This window comes from Gossypium arboreum, chromosome 7, assembly GCF_025698485.1.
Source record: "Gossypium arboreum isolate Shixiya-1 chromosome 7, ASM2569848v2, whole genome shotgun sequence".
Classification (NCBI taxonomy): Eukaryota; Viridiplantae; Streptophyta; class Magnoliopsida; order Malvales; family Malvaceae; genus Gossypium; species Gossypium arboreum.
Genome location: NC_069076.1, coordinates 104,592,847 through 104,607,380, shown reverse-complemented (window position 1 = coordinate 104,607,380; position 14,534 = coordinate 104,592,847). Strand labels below are relative to the sequence as shown.

General features: G+C 29.6%; 3 protein-coding genes across 3 annotated transcripts; 1 reads left to right on the top strand and 2 right to left on the bottom strand.

Annotated features, from left to right (window-relative positions):
• Positions 1-313: 313 nt before the first annotated feature.
• Positions 314-3,408, bottom strand: LOC108479945 (nucleosome assembly protein 1;3). The gene is made up of 12 exons (XM_017782850.2): positions 3,142-3,408; positions 3,014-3,057; positions 2,832-2,927; positions 2,374-2,466; positions 2,207-2,294; positions 2,056-2,117; positions 1,770-1,954; positions 1,491-1,668; positions 1,362-1,405; positions 1,031-1,253; positions 894-911; positions 314-806 (listed from the first exon to the last, which is right to left on the bottom strand). The coding sequence occupies exons 1-12, from the start codon at positions 3,185-3,187 to the stop codon at positions 741-743; spliced, it is 1,143 nt and encodes a 380-aa protein (XP_017638339.1). The 5' UTR covers positions 3,188-3,408; the 3' UTR covers positions 314-740.
• A 1,011-nt stretch (positions 3,409-4,419) lies between these two features.
• Positions 4,420-5,155, bottom strand: LOC108485225 (light-harvesting complex-like protein OHP1, chloroplastic). The gene is made up of 3 exons (XM_017789062.2): positions 4,918-5,155; positions 4,712-4,834; positions 4,420-4,636 (listed from the first exon to the last, which is right to left on the bottom strand). The coding sequence occupies exons 1-3, from the start codon at positions 5,059-5,061 to the stop codon at positions 4,568-4,570; spliced, it is 336 nt and encodes a 111-aa protein (XP_017644551.1). The 5' UTR covers positions 5,062-5,155; the 3' UTR covers positions 4,420-4,567.
• A 6,300-nt stretch (positions 5,156-11,455) lies between these two features.
• LOC108469362 (heat stress transcription factor A-2-like) lies at positions 11,456-13,631 on the top strand. The gene is made up of 2 exons (XM_017770256.2): positions 11,456-12,039; positions 12,720-13,631. The coding sequence occupies exons 1-2, from the start codon at positions 11,614-11,616 to the stop codon at positions 13,326-13,328; spliced, it is 1,035 nt and encodes a 344-aa protein (XP_017625745.1). The 5' UTR covers positions 11,456-11,613; the 3' UTR covers positions 13,329-13,631.
• Positions 13,632-14,534: the final 903 nt, after the last annotated feature.

Genomic DNA, 14,534 nt, shown 5'->3' with positions numbered 1-14,534 from the left:
AATCTCAAGTATAAAATACACATCAATAAACTTTTCAAATACAAATCCACAAATTGATCCATAAGCAATAAAATGCATAATCCATCATTCAATAACAATAACAAAAAAATTAAGTATTTTTACCGGCTGGCATATACCGGAACACAATGGTACCGTCTCCAAAACGAAACTGAAAGTTTGTTACTGAAATGGAGCATTCCAGGCAGTACCAGAACAGAATTTGACTACTTTTTCTGCAATCAACCTAGCCCAACACTACTTTATATTTAAATTAATTATAAAAATATGTGAAAGTTCAACAATCCATGTAGGCTTTTAGAAGGCAAAAAACTCATGGTGCTTCCTTTTGAACCATGGAGCAAATCCAAGTAAAAAAAGAATCAACTGTAAGAATTGGCAAGTAATTAAAAAATAACTACAATCACACAAGCCATAAAATAATTGATGACAAGCTATGTATATATAATAAGAACACTATGGCAGACATATACTCGAGTTCCTGGGAACATGCACATGGAGAAAATCTCATACTAACAGTCACATCCTAGTAAATCAACCCACCCTAAAACAAGGGGAAAGAAGGGTTCTCCAAACCAATCATATTTCATGGTTTTAACATGTATAAATAACCACCAAACCAGCAATCAACCTTACCCCTTTTCTTCCATGAAACATATCATATATAGACCATGCAAGCTTTAACATTGCCATGCATCTTGCAAAGCAGCAATTAGAGCCCCCTATTGCTGCTTGCAATCTGGCGGCCTCTCACCTTGCTGCCCATCCCCTTGTGCTCTTCCACTCTTCTACAATACATAATAAAAATAATCAGGCATCGATTTCATCATGAGGGGGCAAGGGTAAAATAAATAAATTACATGAAATTTATGTACCTTTCGTGCAAATGAGGACTGCAGCAACATTTTCATGCATTGTAACAAGGATCAAATGAAAAATTAGCATCACTTGAAATTCCAAAAGGAAAATAAGCCGTATTCATATAAGATGAGACAAATCAAGGATCATGTACCTTTTTGGTCTTACTTCCTTCATCATCCTCATCATCGTCATCGTCATCTTCATCTTCATCCTCATCATCCTCGTCCTCATCTTCATCTTCATCCTCATCATCCTCGTCCTCATCCTCGTCCACATCATCATCATCATCTCCTATCTCTAACTCATCTCCTTGAATAGCTTCTCCTGTAAACCATGACACTGCATGTGGAATAATCTTGTCTCGAATTGCTGACCTGCACAAAAAAACAGGTAGAAGATGAGAAAAAAGAGCCAACAAATATATAGTTTATATGAAGCTAGAAGAGGACTTCAAACTGAGAAAAGCTGAAAAGAGAATGCACCCTATGTCATAATCCTGCTCCATTTGATTTTGTAGCTCTTCAGCCTGTGAAGAAAGAAAGAACGATTAGAAAAGTAGAAGTAATTAATCAATCATCAAATTTTACATGGCTATTTTAATGTTTGCATACAGCATCTTCATCAATGTCTTCATCATCATCGGGAACTTCAGGAGGATTGAAGAAGTTGAAGAAACTTTCACAGTCTTCTGTTTTAGTGATTGGCTTGGCGTTCTTCGATCCCTTCTTAGGCTTCTTTTTGAGGATCTTCTGCGTCAAGCACTTTCCTGGATACCATTCAATCTCCGTTCTATAAAACATGAGGAAAACAATTTCAGTTAAAATGTAAGATGTCTTGTAATCTAATAATCCAATGAGACATTTGAAAAAGGAAAAGGTAACCGTAATTACCCAATAGCTCTCTCAAGAATAGGTTCATCTTCATCAATCATGTGATATGTCTTTGTCAACAAAGTATTCTTGAAATAAGGATTGGGGTCAAAGTAAAACTCAAGCTTGAATCCTTTGGGTTCCTCTATCCTATGCCACTTGATATCCTTGAGATATTTGAGAGCTCCTTCATCACGCTCAGTGATCTGCTTCCAAAATCATAAGTACAATTGAGCATCACTATTTCCAAAAAGGAGAAAAAATAAAAAATAAGTAACCAAAGAACAATTATAACCGGATAACCAACCTCATCAGAAAGCACATCATTGTTTTTCATGGCAGTAAGCCAAAAATCAGGTACTCCTTTCTCTGAATATAAAGTATAATTGCATGAATACCAGTCCATTTCTATAGAGGAGAGGGAGGAGGGGGAGGGAACCAAACTAATAAGATCATACCTTCAGCAGTGTTATCCTCTTTCTGGTCCATGGCTGCATCATTTGTAGTTCCCTCAGCTTCAGCAACACCATTCACAATATCATATCGCTACATATATGATAATTAATCAAATAAATACCACGGTGACCAATTAAAGAAAACCATAAACAGAATTAAAATCACAAACCTTGGCATACAAAGGTTGATATAATTTCTGATATTTAGCTTCGAGTGCTGTCCTCTCCTCAAAAAATTTAGCCTCTAACTCATCATGTTGACCCTGTTGAAAAAATAAAAAAGAACCCAATCAAAAAACGGACTCTCTTTTTCAACCACATTGTTAGCAAAAAAAAAAAAAAAACTAAAATTAAAATACAACAATCTTAACTGGCTAGATAAGAACAAGAGAGTCAATGTACAGCAAGAACATAGAACTTTGTACTCTATCAAAGTAACTTGAATCAAAATCAGTACAGATATTAACATAAATTCAACAAATTAAGTTCGACTTTCTCAACTATGAAAGTAAATCCCACCCTAAATTAAATAAATATGACAAAAAAACAAAACAAACAACAAGCAAATATAGTAATGAACATCACACAGCAAAAGCAACAACAATAAGCATAAAAAGAAAGAACATGCCTGGATCTCTCTGAGAACCTCAACACGCTTTCTAACATTTGGTGAAAGGCTCTCCAACATATCAGTGTGCTCCCTAGCAAGATTCTGAAGTTTATTCTGCCAATTTTTTTTTTAAATTTTAAAAATTAAAATATTGAAAAATCAAATAAACCAAAAATGACATAATTCGAGTAGTCACCAACCTTTAGAGCGTTAACGAGACCAGCTCGAGCTTCCTCGTTAAGAGCTGAAACTCAAAAAATATATATTTATGAGAAGCGAAAAAAAAAAACAATTAAGGGTAGGATTTTAGAGGAGAAAATTAAGTTACCGTCGCCGAGATCGGACATGTTGAAATTAATTGCTTCTTTGCTCATTTGGGGATTTCTTTTTAAAAATTTAATTCGGAGAAATGAGGGCGGGCACTAAAACCCTAGATGAGAGAAATTGGAGCGAAAAGGGGATATGGGAGTTTCTAAGATTTTAAGTGAGCAGCGTTTATAGGTTAAAATTAAAATTTAAAAATATAGCCCTCTTTTCAAACAAAAATACAAAATCCTTTAGCTTTAAAAAACCTAATTCCATTAATGGAGAGGATTGTTTGAATTAAATCATCGATTAATCAGATTGGTTAAATTGAGAATTAGTTGAGATATTAGTTCAGAGAAAATTAATAAATTGGCTGATAAGCGAATCAAATTTTTGGGGGTAATATGTAAAGATGATAAACTAATATTACACATCCGATAATACGTATGGCATCTCAATTTTTGAAAAAAAAAATAGAACTTAATGAATTTAATAATTCTTGCTAGGATTAAAATTTTAAAATTCTAAAAATATGAAAACTAAAAATAATTAAATTAACTGTACTAAAACTACAACTTACTCAAAGTATAATGTCTAATAGCAGAATTTGACCTTTTCATGATTTCTCTTATATTCTGCTAATCATAGTTGTGCATACACTTTGCTATCTTTTCTTTTGCTATCTTTTCTTTCATCGTGTCTTTTTTTAGCACAGGAGCGAAGTTAGGAGGGCTGACAACGGTCCGGTTTCTTATAAACGGTAAAATTGTTATTTAGGTCATTATAATTTTTTTAAAAATTTAAATTAATAAAGGTAAAATTGTACTTTGACCTCCTCTAAAATTATAAAAATTTGATTTAATATTTTACAAATTATAAAAATATAGACTATAAAAAATTAAAAGCTCATCCGACTCCCTCTAAAAAATTGTTCTGACTTCGCCCCTGTCTGAGCATAATTTCCAATAAATGTTTTTGGATTTAAAAATATATATTTTTCTATTGTTATGATATGGTTCCGCAAAAATTTTGCATTTGTATAAAAATATTTATTCATACAATTGTTTTTTTGGTCCTTTTCAAGGTAATTTATCGTTATATATATATAAGGCTTGAAGTAACCAAGCTACATACGGGATGAAATGTTATCTTCCTAAAAATTGCATGTGTCCTAACAAAGGACTCACCAGACCATAGGCGAGCTGTTGGGGAACTCGCCAAATTGATAGCGAGCAAGACCCTGGGTAGCCGAACCATACGTTACCAACTAGGATGATTGGCGAGCGCACGGGCGAGCAGATTTTACGTAGCACGTTTTATATTATTTGTATAACAATAGTCAAAAGTGTTACAGAGTTAAGAAATGAAATACATATTGAGTTGTGATTTTTAATACGACTAAGCGGCATATAGATAGAGCTATGGTGCTTGTCTCCTGGGTTGAACCTTTAGAGAGGAATATCAAGACCTTTGCCAACATCTACCCCGATCGTCTGAAGTATTCCTTTGTTTATAATCTGCAAAACGCAACACCGTAAATTCGAAAATCTATTGCCAATGGACGATGCAGAAAAGGTGGCGACACACTTTACCAGTTCTACAATGAAAACACCGATTATGCCAATCATACAGGCCCTAGAATTCCATATCTCAGCTGTCCTCGTAAATCCAAGAAATGGTGCTTTGAATTTTGGCTCTGCTTTTGGGACTTCAACCTGAATTTGTTTTTTCTTATAAACAAAAACCCAGTATAGATTAAAAGATAAAAACAATGAGAGGGCAGGAGAAAAGAACGTACACCAGCAGGAAGCTTGGCAGCTAGAAGCTTGAAGGATGCTCGATTTCTGAAGGTTGTCGTGTAATGATACTGATTTTGCCGATGAATTGTTAAGGGCTTAGTTGGAAGAAGTGATGGGGAGGAAATGAGTGAAGCAGTAGCCATTGCAGCCAAAGCTACAGCTAAAGCTATCGTGTGGCTTTTATCTACTTCAAACGTAAAAGCCGGTCCATCATAACAAGAGCTTTGTGGCTGTGGTTAGACCTTATTATCCCCATACCACCTTGGATAAAAATATAGCTTCAAAAAAATAAGTTTAGATAAAAAATAAAACTTATTAAATGGGTTGAGTCTTAGATAAATATTTTATGGCCCCGAGCCCGACCTGAATTTTGTTGTGATTTCGTTATTATATTGTTAATATTTTGTTGTTGTTATTAGAAATTGTTTTATTCTTAATTTTGATATTATTTTAGAGGTATTTATTTGTTAATTATACTTATTTTAGTATTTTTAAGTATAAATATTTTTTAATTTATTAAGAAATATTTATTTTAATATTTTAATATATTTGATGTATTATATTTTTTAAATTTGTTTTTATATAAAAATAATGTTATAAAAGAATTTAATATGAGCTGGTTGGTCTAAGCTACGGCTTAGATAAAATTTTAATTTGAGTCAAGTTTGAATAAAATTTTAGACCTATTTTCAAACCGAATTTAAAAAATAAACTTAAAATTCTGTTAAAGTCTGACTCAACTCATGATCACCAATAATTATGGTTGTTGAATTTTAATTTTCGTAAATATTAAAAAAAGTCTTAATCTACTACACTTTGTTCCTTAAAATTATTTTATTTAACAATCATCACCACCATCACTGTCGTACCCAGATCATCGAAATAGACAGCAACCAATAAACACAATGAAAAAAGAAAAAGAAAGCGGCAAAAAAAAGAGAGAGAAAGAAGGCCTCTTTTGTTCCTACTCAAACCTGCAAAGTAGAAGCAAAACAAAAATTAGAGGAGAAAAATAAAAATAGAAAAGAGAGGAATGAGAAAAATAAATTTCCTTTTACTCATAAATTAAACTAAATTTTTATTTTAATTCCGCATATATTACATATATGTTTCTCAAGCCTCACGTTTCTTAATTTATTGTATGTTTTTTTAAATATAATATATTTATATTCTAAATACGTAATTTCCACATGTATATACATATGATAAATTTTTAATATTTAATAATTTTGTGAATTATAAAACTTAGCTTAGAGGTTAGATTAGATAATCGAGTTGGATACTTTTAGAGTGGATTCTAATTTGGTTGAATAAATTTTCTTAAAATTTTTTGAATAAATTTGATTATACTGATTGAATTGAGTCAATTTAAATAAATAATTTTTTATTTTTTATTAGTTGAAATAGCCGATTAAAACTTATTAAGGGTAGGTTTGGATAGACGGTGTGGTGCTTTAACTTACTTTTTTGTCTCACACTACAGTGTAGCTACAATATCTAATTTCACTATCATCGTTGTTGTTACACTAACCATAAGCAAACACGCCGCTTATCCAAACCCATAATAAATTAATTAGATTTCATTTTCCAAATCTAAAATCGAATTAACTAATTTAAATATTTTTAAATTATTTAAATCTTGGCCCAAAATCAAAATAAACGAACACAACCCAAATAAATTATCCAAACCCAAATCCCATATAAAACAAATTAAATCTAATCTTAATTATGCAAATTAGAATTTGAATCCAAATTGTAATGTAATAAAAATAAAATGGTAAAATTTTGCTTGTAGTTCCTATACTTTATGAAAATTATAGATTTAGTTCTTATGCTTTGATTTGATCTATTTTAGTTCTTTACTTTTCGAATTGGTCACTTTTAGTCCTTGTACTTTTTGAATTTTGAAATTTTAATCTTAACCCAAACAATAGCAGTTAAATTTACTTGGTTAAATTCAATTACTAGTCATGTCCTGTGCATACAGTTGTAGATTTAACCCATATTATCCAATTTGATCATTCTAAGTCCTTATATTTTTTGAATTTTGAAATTTCAATTTTGACGCAAATGGCATTCGTTATTCCATTAATTTCATTTTCAAGTAATATGTGAAAAAATAAGTTGACACGACTTTACACATGATAATACATTTATTGCATCGATTTTGAAAAATAATAGAACTTAAATTAATGGATTTATAATTTTAAAATTTTAAAAATACAAATATCAAATAAAATATAAAAATTAAATCTACAATTTTCATAAAATATAAATAATATTTCAAAGAAAGTTTGAAAATGTGGCGATGGATTACTCACATTCGCGGTTCTCAAATGTAATTATAATGTGTAATTTCTGTGTTTTATTAAAAATATATGAAATTTTCTATTACATCATGATGAAAATCAAATTAGTATAATCATTTTTACGAAAATATTTATTTAATTATAATTTAAAGAAAATATAAAATCAATTGAGAAAATAATGGGGTAGGTTACGCCACCTAAGGATTAGATTGCGAATTGAGTTATTTGTAAATTTTGAAAATACGAATATAGATAATATTTTTGATATTTAGGTAGGAAATAAAAATGATACGGTTTGAATTTGCATTATATAAGTGTATGGTTTTTTTCACGTTTCAAAACACGGTTAAACAACATGTTAATTAATTAATTATGATAAATTGGATCAAATTTTGAAGTATTTTCTTCTATAATACTTCAACGTGATATTAGCGTGAAAGGGATTTAAAAATTCATTTTCATTTTATAGGGGTTAAAATAATTTATTTAGGCCTTTTAACCCCATATTGTAACGTGAACCTCGAAAGGTATGAAAAATGTTCCCACAAAACTGTACATGTAACTTTCATCGAATATGATTTTCTACGAAAGTCCATAAGTATCTAGAAGATTGAGTGTGAAATTCTCTTTACTAGCTTTAAACTGAATGTACGTCTCTCTCTCTTTGCTGTTAGGATTGAAAATCACAAGGGTGTTGGTAAACAAAATTTCGAACCCTTTTTAGTTGTTTTGGGCACAAATAAATGATTGAGTAGTCAAACATTCTAATTGCGGTGTTTGGTTAATAGAGGTTTGCAATAAACTGTTGAGCTAAAACCTCTCTCTCTCTCTCTCTATATATATATATATATATATGGGATGTCCAACTTTTTCTTACAGTTGATTGAGAATGAGATATGTGGGATGAAATATTTGATCATGCTTGCTCAAAAATTACTTGACAAATTTGTTCAAAGTCTGACATAATTATTACTAATTTACATACTAAGAACATAACATAATTATCAATGAGAATATAGTTTACAATTATATTGATATACTATTAATATTTATCAATTTCCATAATGTTAATATTTGCAAAATAAGGAACTTAAAAATTTTACATATTCAAATAGGACTCATGTATTTTACATATTTATACGATTGAGTCTTTGAATTTTTATATAGGGTAATATAAGTGTCTCAATATTTTAACTATCACTCCAAATAAACACTAAATAATATTTAAATTAATATGTTTATTTGAATGTTCATTATCACGGAGTTAATTCTACTATACATCCCTAAGCTATAAATTTTATTTTAAATTAGTCCCTAAATTTTAAAACATTCTAATTATAACCTTAAACGATCAAAGGTATATCAATAAGGTTATTCCATTACCCAAAATTGTTAATACAAAAATTAAATGAGATGTCAAATTTTATGTAATATAGTTTAAAATAAAAAATTTAAAGAAAAATAAAGGTTGTAAAAATATCGGTTTTGAGATTTTCAAAGCTTTTACCAAAGTTTTATCGTTCACCCATTATTTTTTAAAAGATTTTACTTTATTTTTAGTTCTAACATTTAAAAATTTATGTGCTAACGTTCTATTATTCTTTACAATTTTCATTTTAATTTATGCTACATGATATTTTATGTGTCATTTAACGGATTGAATAATATAATTTGATTGATGTAACATTAATAATTTTAAAACCAATTTAAAATGAAAATTCATAAACTGAAGACATCTATTTCAATTAACTATATATTTATGAATCTAAATAGGATTCAACTCAATGCTCAAATTTAATGTAAATAATAAATAATTTTTTTGTTAACAACTAAATTTTATAAAAATTACAAACATCCAACTATTAGTGTTGTTTCTTTAATTGAAAGAGCCTTCCTCTCATATATGTGTTGTTAGAATCGAATCTTATCAATTAATAGACTAAAATTGATGATTTTATCAGTTCAATCAATAATATATAATCGAAAATAAAATAAACTCTTGTAAATAGATGAAAACTTATAAAAATCAAAATTAAATTAATGGTCAATTAATTATTCTTTTATTTTATTAATATTTATTTAATTATTATTGACCCGATAGTTTAACAAAATGAATAAAAACAAACTATATAACATTTGACCAATGATCTCCATTTTATTGGTAAAAATATTATGGAGGCATTTCCACTAAGAGTCAATTTGTATTTTATCCTCTACTAAAAAATAAGTAAATTAGTCAATGTACATTTCATTAAAGAGCAAATATGTCGTTTTGTTTAAATATATAACAATTTTTACTCGAGGGCTAAGCCATTTTTTTTGAGAGGCTGAAATTAAATGTATATTTTCATGATAATAAAATGTAATTTTACCATTTTAATAGCATAAATTTTTATAATTTTAAAATGATCAAATTAAATTTTTATTATTTTAAAGAGGTCAAAATGTAATCTTATTGATTTAAAATTTAATAAATTATAAAAAAAGTTAAAAGAGAAATTTCCATTTAAGGAAGGTAAAACCGTAAAAGCCCCGTTAGTTTTCTAGCTTCACCCTTATTTTTATTATTAAAAATTAAGCCATATAATTATTTGGTTATTTCAATTATTACATTAGAAATTAATGAAATTTTTAATAAAATGATGATTTTTATCTTTAATTGATTTTAAATTTGAATAAAAAGACAAAAATACATGTTGGAGCCTCTGTGATATTTTTGCTCATTTTTACTTTTTTTCATTTTGTGACACCTGTACGGCTACCCATTCTTTTTTTGGTCATATCCAAGAAATGGGTTCATAAAGCTGAATCTAATCTTCTATAAAGCAGCTTTTATTTCCCCCAAAATAAAAAACCTCGATTCGAACAAAATAATAATATAATAAAACCTCAAACCGTTTTTGCAAGCAATACCGTTAACGTGGCACGACCTTATTGGTGGAATATTGTTTCCTTTTTTGTGTGGTCGAACTCCAACCTCAGAAATGGACATTTTTGTGGACAATAAGCTCGAAACGTGGACACCATGCAGTGGGCAGTTGGGGAACCAACACGGTTGTCTTGTACTCACCGCACGATTCTCCATCATGTTTTCCCTGTGATGATATCTAACGGCTACGAGACGCAATTGCACGGTATAGATTTTGAAGATTATAACACCAGAACAACGATGTGAGGATTAGAAAGCAAAAATTAGGAGCTTCATGAAAAATTTGGGGACTTCTTTGTAATGATGATGATGATGATGATGATGGCCACAAATAAAACAAACACGTTTGTCTAAGCACTAATATACTTGAGAGGTAATCCAAAGTTGAAAATGAAGACAAAACGACAAGTATTTGGATAATTGTCTGATTTTCTTCCCTTTTTACAAATAATTAATTTACATACCAACAACAACAACACTTCAACACATTTTTAGTAATTTCATCAATATTAAATAACTTAATTTTTTAATTATATATAATTTGTAATCTAATATTTTTTTACTTTTATTTCATGTAAATTTATAAATAATTAATCTAATTTCAAATATTAACTTAATATATATTTTAATATTTAATTTGTAGTATTATAAGACTGTTAGATATTTTTACTATTTTATGTCTTTATAAATTATATAATATAATATATTACACTGTTAGATGGTGGGTCTGGTTTTGTATGTGAAATGTAAAACTCAAACCCAGGGGCGAAGATAAGGGTGGATAGTGGTCTTAGCCCTGAAAAAGAAAAATAATTATTGGTCCCTTTAGTTTTTATGAAATTATAATTTAGTATAATAAATTCGCATTGGCCGAATTGATTAGGTCACTAATTACAATCCGATTGAATAAATTTTAAAAAATTAATTTAACTCAATTGTTTCATACTAATTATCAAATCAACTTATTTAATATTATTATTTAAATCGATAACTTAACCAATTCTCATAAAATCATAACTTTAGCCTCTCCAAATTTTTTATTCATTTCTAGCCCTTAAAATAATTTTTAGTAACAGTAGTAATTTTTTAAAAATATTTTCATATTTAATATTTTTGTTAAAATATTATCAAATATCTAGTTTCTTTTAGATAAAAGTGCCATTTATCCTCACCAAAAAAGGACAACAACCAAAGTTCTCCCATTGCTTTTTCATCAACGTGGCACAATTTTATTGGATTGAATTAAAAAATAAAGGGGGCCTGATATGTAAATAAAGAAAACTAGAAGGGTTTAGATTAGGTGGAGATAATAAAAAAAGGTCGCTACAAATGGCAGTAAAATATGGCGATAGGCTTTGAACACTGTCAACTTCAATTCCAAATTTTCCTTCCTATTTAATTTCTTCATTGTTCTGGCATTACCGCTTTCAGTTCCTCTTTTTTCAAAAATAAAAAAAATGGTAGCTTGGGAGCATGATAATGGCGGTGGTGAATTGAGCTACACGACTGGGTTTTTGAATGAACCGACCGGAAAAGGGGATCAAACCGAGTCAAGTATCGTCAAGGAAGAGCCGGATGAAGAAATGAGGCTCTTTGATGATATGATTAACGGCGTCGGAGATTGGAACAATGGGTGGCCGTCAGCGAGTTTGCCGGATGCTTTGCCGAAGCCAATGGAAGGGTTAAACGATTTGGGTCCGCCGCCGTTTCTGAGGAAAACGTTTGAAATGGTGGAGGATCCGAAAACCGACCCTATTGTTTCATGGAGCTCCGGTCGTAATAGCTTCGTCGTTTGGGATTGTCACCGGTTCTCTGAAAATCTACTGCCTAAATATTTCAAGCACAAGAATTTCTCCAGTTTTGTTCGTCAACTCAACACTTACGTAAGTATTTTTATTTACCACTTTCCCCCATTAAAATTTTCACTGAACTTTCATAGTTTCTATATTTCTAGTGGGTATAATTACGGGTTTAGTCCCTATAATATGCTGAAATTTAGATTTAGTTCTTTTTTATTTTTATTTTTTACTTTCATTTAGCGTATATTTGGTTTTGATTTTAATAATGTTAATAATAAGTTTAAACTGATAACAGGGTTGTCACTGTTTAACAGTGGCACTGTTTCGGTCTTAGCCGGAGCCTTTAAAAATATTGTTAAATTTGAAACGGTACATTAAAACGCATCGTTTTCGATAATACGGTAGGGTAACAGTTAACAGTGTTATCAATTTGGAATGCTCGAATTATCTTAGAAGAATTTTTGTGATTAATCTGATGGTGAAGAGATATTTACCTTAAAACTCACTCGGGTTCGAATCTGTAGGAGTCTCTTGAAATTTTTAAAAATTAAATATTTACTTTTGCCTCTCAAGGCCCTAGATAGTGGAGTTGTTTATTGGATGTGCGAGTGTGCATGTATGGTATGAGTATATCTATGTCGTACGTGTAAGTTTAACCTTCTAAACAATATTAAAAAAGTATAGGAATTAAATTTAAATTTCAGAGGACTAAACTCAAAATTAGACATTTTCAAATTTAACATATTCTTTTTTTGCGTTTTTAGGGTTTTAGGAAGATTGATTCAGACAGATGGGAGTTTGCAAATGAAGGGTTTCAAGGAGGAAGGAAGCATTTATTAAAAAATATTAAGAGAAGAAGTAGATATAATAAGCAGCAACAACAAGGAGGAGTTATATGCATTGATAATTCAACTAATAGTAGAGTTGGATTAGAAGCTGATGTTGAGGTTCTAAAGCAAGATCACACTTCATTACAAATGGAAGTATCGAAACTTAGACAAAAACAAGACAACTCGAATCATCGGCTAAGCATCGTTGAGGAGCGGATTCATTTGGCCGAGTGTAAGCAACGACGGATGTGCAGCTTCTTAGCTAAAATGATCAAATACCCCAACTTCATTCAACAGTTGCTTCACAAAGGGAAAGAGCTTGATCATGGAAAGAAGTTTAACAAAAGGAGGAGATTGCTTGAGACCCAAGTCACAACGAACCCTATTGAAGAACCTATGGACCCAATTCAAGATGAAGAGTTTTTGGTTTCCATGGATGATAGGGTTGTACCAGAGATGTCAAGAAATGAAGAGGTAGATGTGAATGATTCAAAGATTTATGTTGAATTAGAGCAGTTGGTGAATTGGAAGCCATGTAGCTAGGGTGGGTTTCCAAGTGAGCCTGTGGAGCAAACTGGCTGTTGAATAATATATACATATTTGTGTGTATGTATATGTATAATCTATGCTCTTGTCATGCAAGTGATTCCTTAATTGCATGGATGGGCGTTGGTCGCATGCATGATAAACCCTTGAAGATGATGACAAATTTCATCTGATTTTACCACTGTTTTCCATTAGGTTGTAAAGATTTCGGTCCTATATAAAATTTGGATTATGCAGAAAGAGAGTAGAGTGTAGATATCGGTATTTCACTATACGAAATTTAATATTTAATTAACTAAAGTCTGCATGCTTTGCTTTAAAGCTTTCCAAAAATGGCGGTTTGTGTTTTAGTCCAACACATGGCAAAGCTAAAGGCTTTGAGCATAGATTATGGCAGACCAGTAGATAGTGTGGTCATTTCCCATCATCATAACTACACCTTTGCTTCAATTTATCATTATAAAGAACAACTTCTTCTTTTTCTGCTTTCTTTTAAATGTAAATTATGATCTAAACTTTTAATCTCTACTAGTAAAAAAGACAGAATGATAGATTAACAATTTTTTTAATTTGATGTATATTTTTTTAGTTAAATTGGATATTTTCTCTATAAAATGAGATTAAAATGTTATTTTTAACGATATTGGCATAATAATTTATGATGTAATTTATATGTTCATATTAATTTTCATATCTTGTCTATAAATAATTTTAAAATTATAAAAATTATAAAAATTATAAAAATTAAAGAAAAAAGTATAAAGTACACACTAAATTGTTTTGTGGGTTGTCATTCTAAAAACTTAACATTTTAATTAGCAATTTCTTTAAAAAATTAGAAATCAAATTGACTTCTTTTTTAAAATGTTGTGTCTCAAATTTAATTTAAAAAAAGGATAAGAGACAATTTGACAAAAGAAGTAAATATTAGAAGCTAATTTTTCATTATGCCTATGTAGCTTATAAATAAGTCAAATTGGTTGATTATTAATTTATAAATTTTATAATTGAACTGGTCAATTTAACCAACTTTTAATATGTATTATTTTTAAATTTTATAATATATAATCCAATGAAAAGTAAATTACAAAGTGATGAGAATCAAATTATTAGTAAGTTTCTTTTGAATCACCTGATTTATTCGTGTTTTATTTTTTATATTTGAAAAGGATTAAGAGAGAGAAAATGCTTTAACCAACTTAG

Bases quoted from the DNA above. Each gene is read 5' to 3' on its own strand.
- LOC108479945 (XM_017782850.2), bottom strand. From the start codon at position 3,187: ATGAGCAAAGAAGCAATTAATTTCAACATGTCCGATCTCGGCGACG. The intron at 2,467-2,831 runs GCATGTTCTTTC...TTTTTTCAACAG, and splicing joins AGGTTCTCAGAGAGATCCAG to GGTCAACATGATGAGTTAGA. The intron at 1,955-2,055 runs GTTGGTTATCCG...TTTTGGAAGCAG, and splicing joins ATGATGTGCTTTCTGATGAG to ATCACTGAGCGTGATGAAGG.
- LOC108485225 (XM_017789062.2), bottom strand. From the start codon at position 5,061: ATGGCTACTGCTTCACTCATTTCCTCCCCATCACTTCTTCCAACTAAG. The intron at 4,835-4,917 runs GTACGTTCTTTT...AAACAAATTCAG, and splicing joins CTGCCAAGCTTCCTGCTGGT to GTTGAAGTCCCAAAAGCAGA. The intron at 4,637-4,711 runs GTAAAGTGTGTC...TGCGTTTTGCAG, and splicing joins GTGTTTTCATTGTAGAACTG to ATTATAAACAAAGGAATACT.
- LOC108469362 (XM_017770256.2), top strand. From the start codon at position 11,614: ATGGTAGCTTGGGAGCATGATAATGGCGGTGGTGAATTGAGCTACACG. The intron at 12,040-12,719 runs GTAAGTATTTTT...TTGCGTTTTTAG, and splicing joins TTCGTCAACTCAACACTTAC to GGTTTTAGGAAGATTGATTC.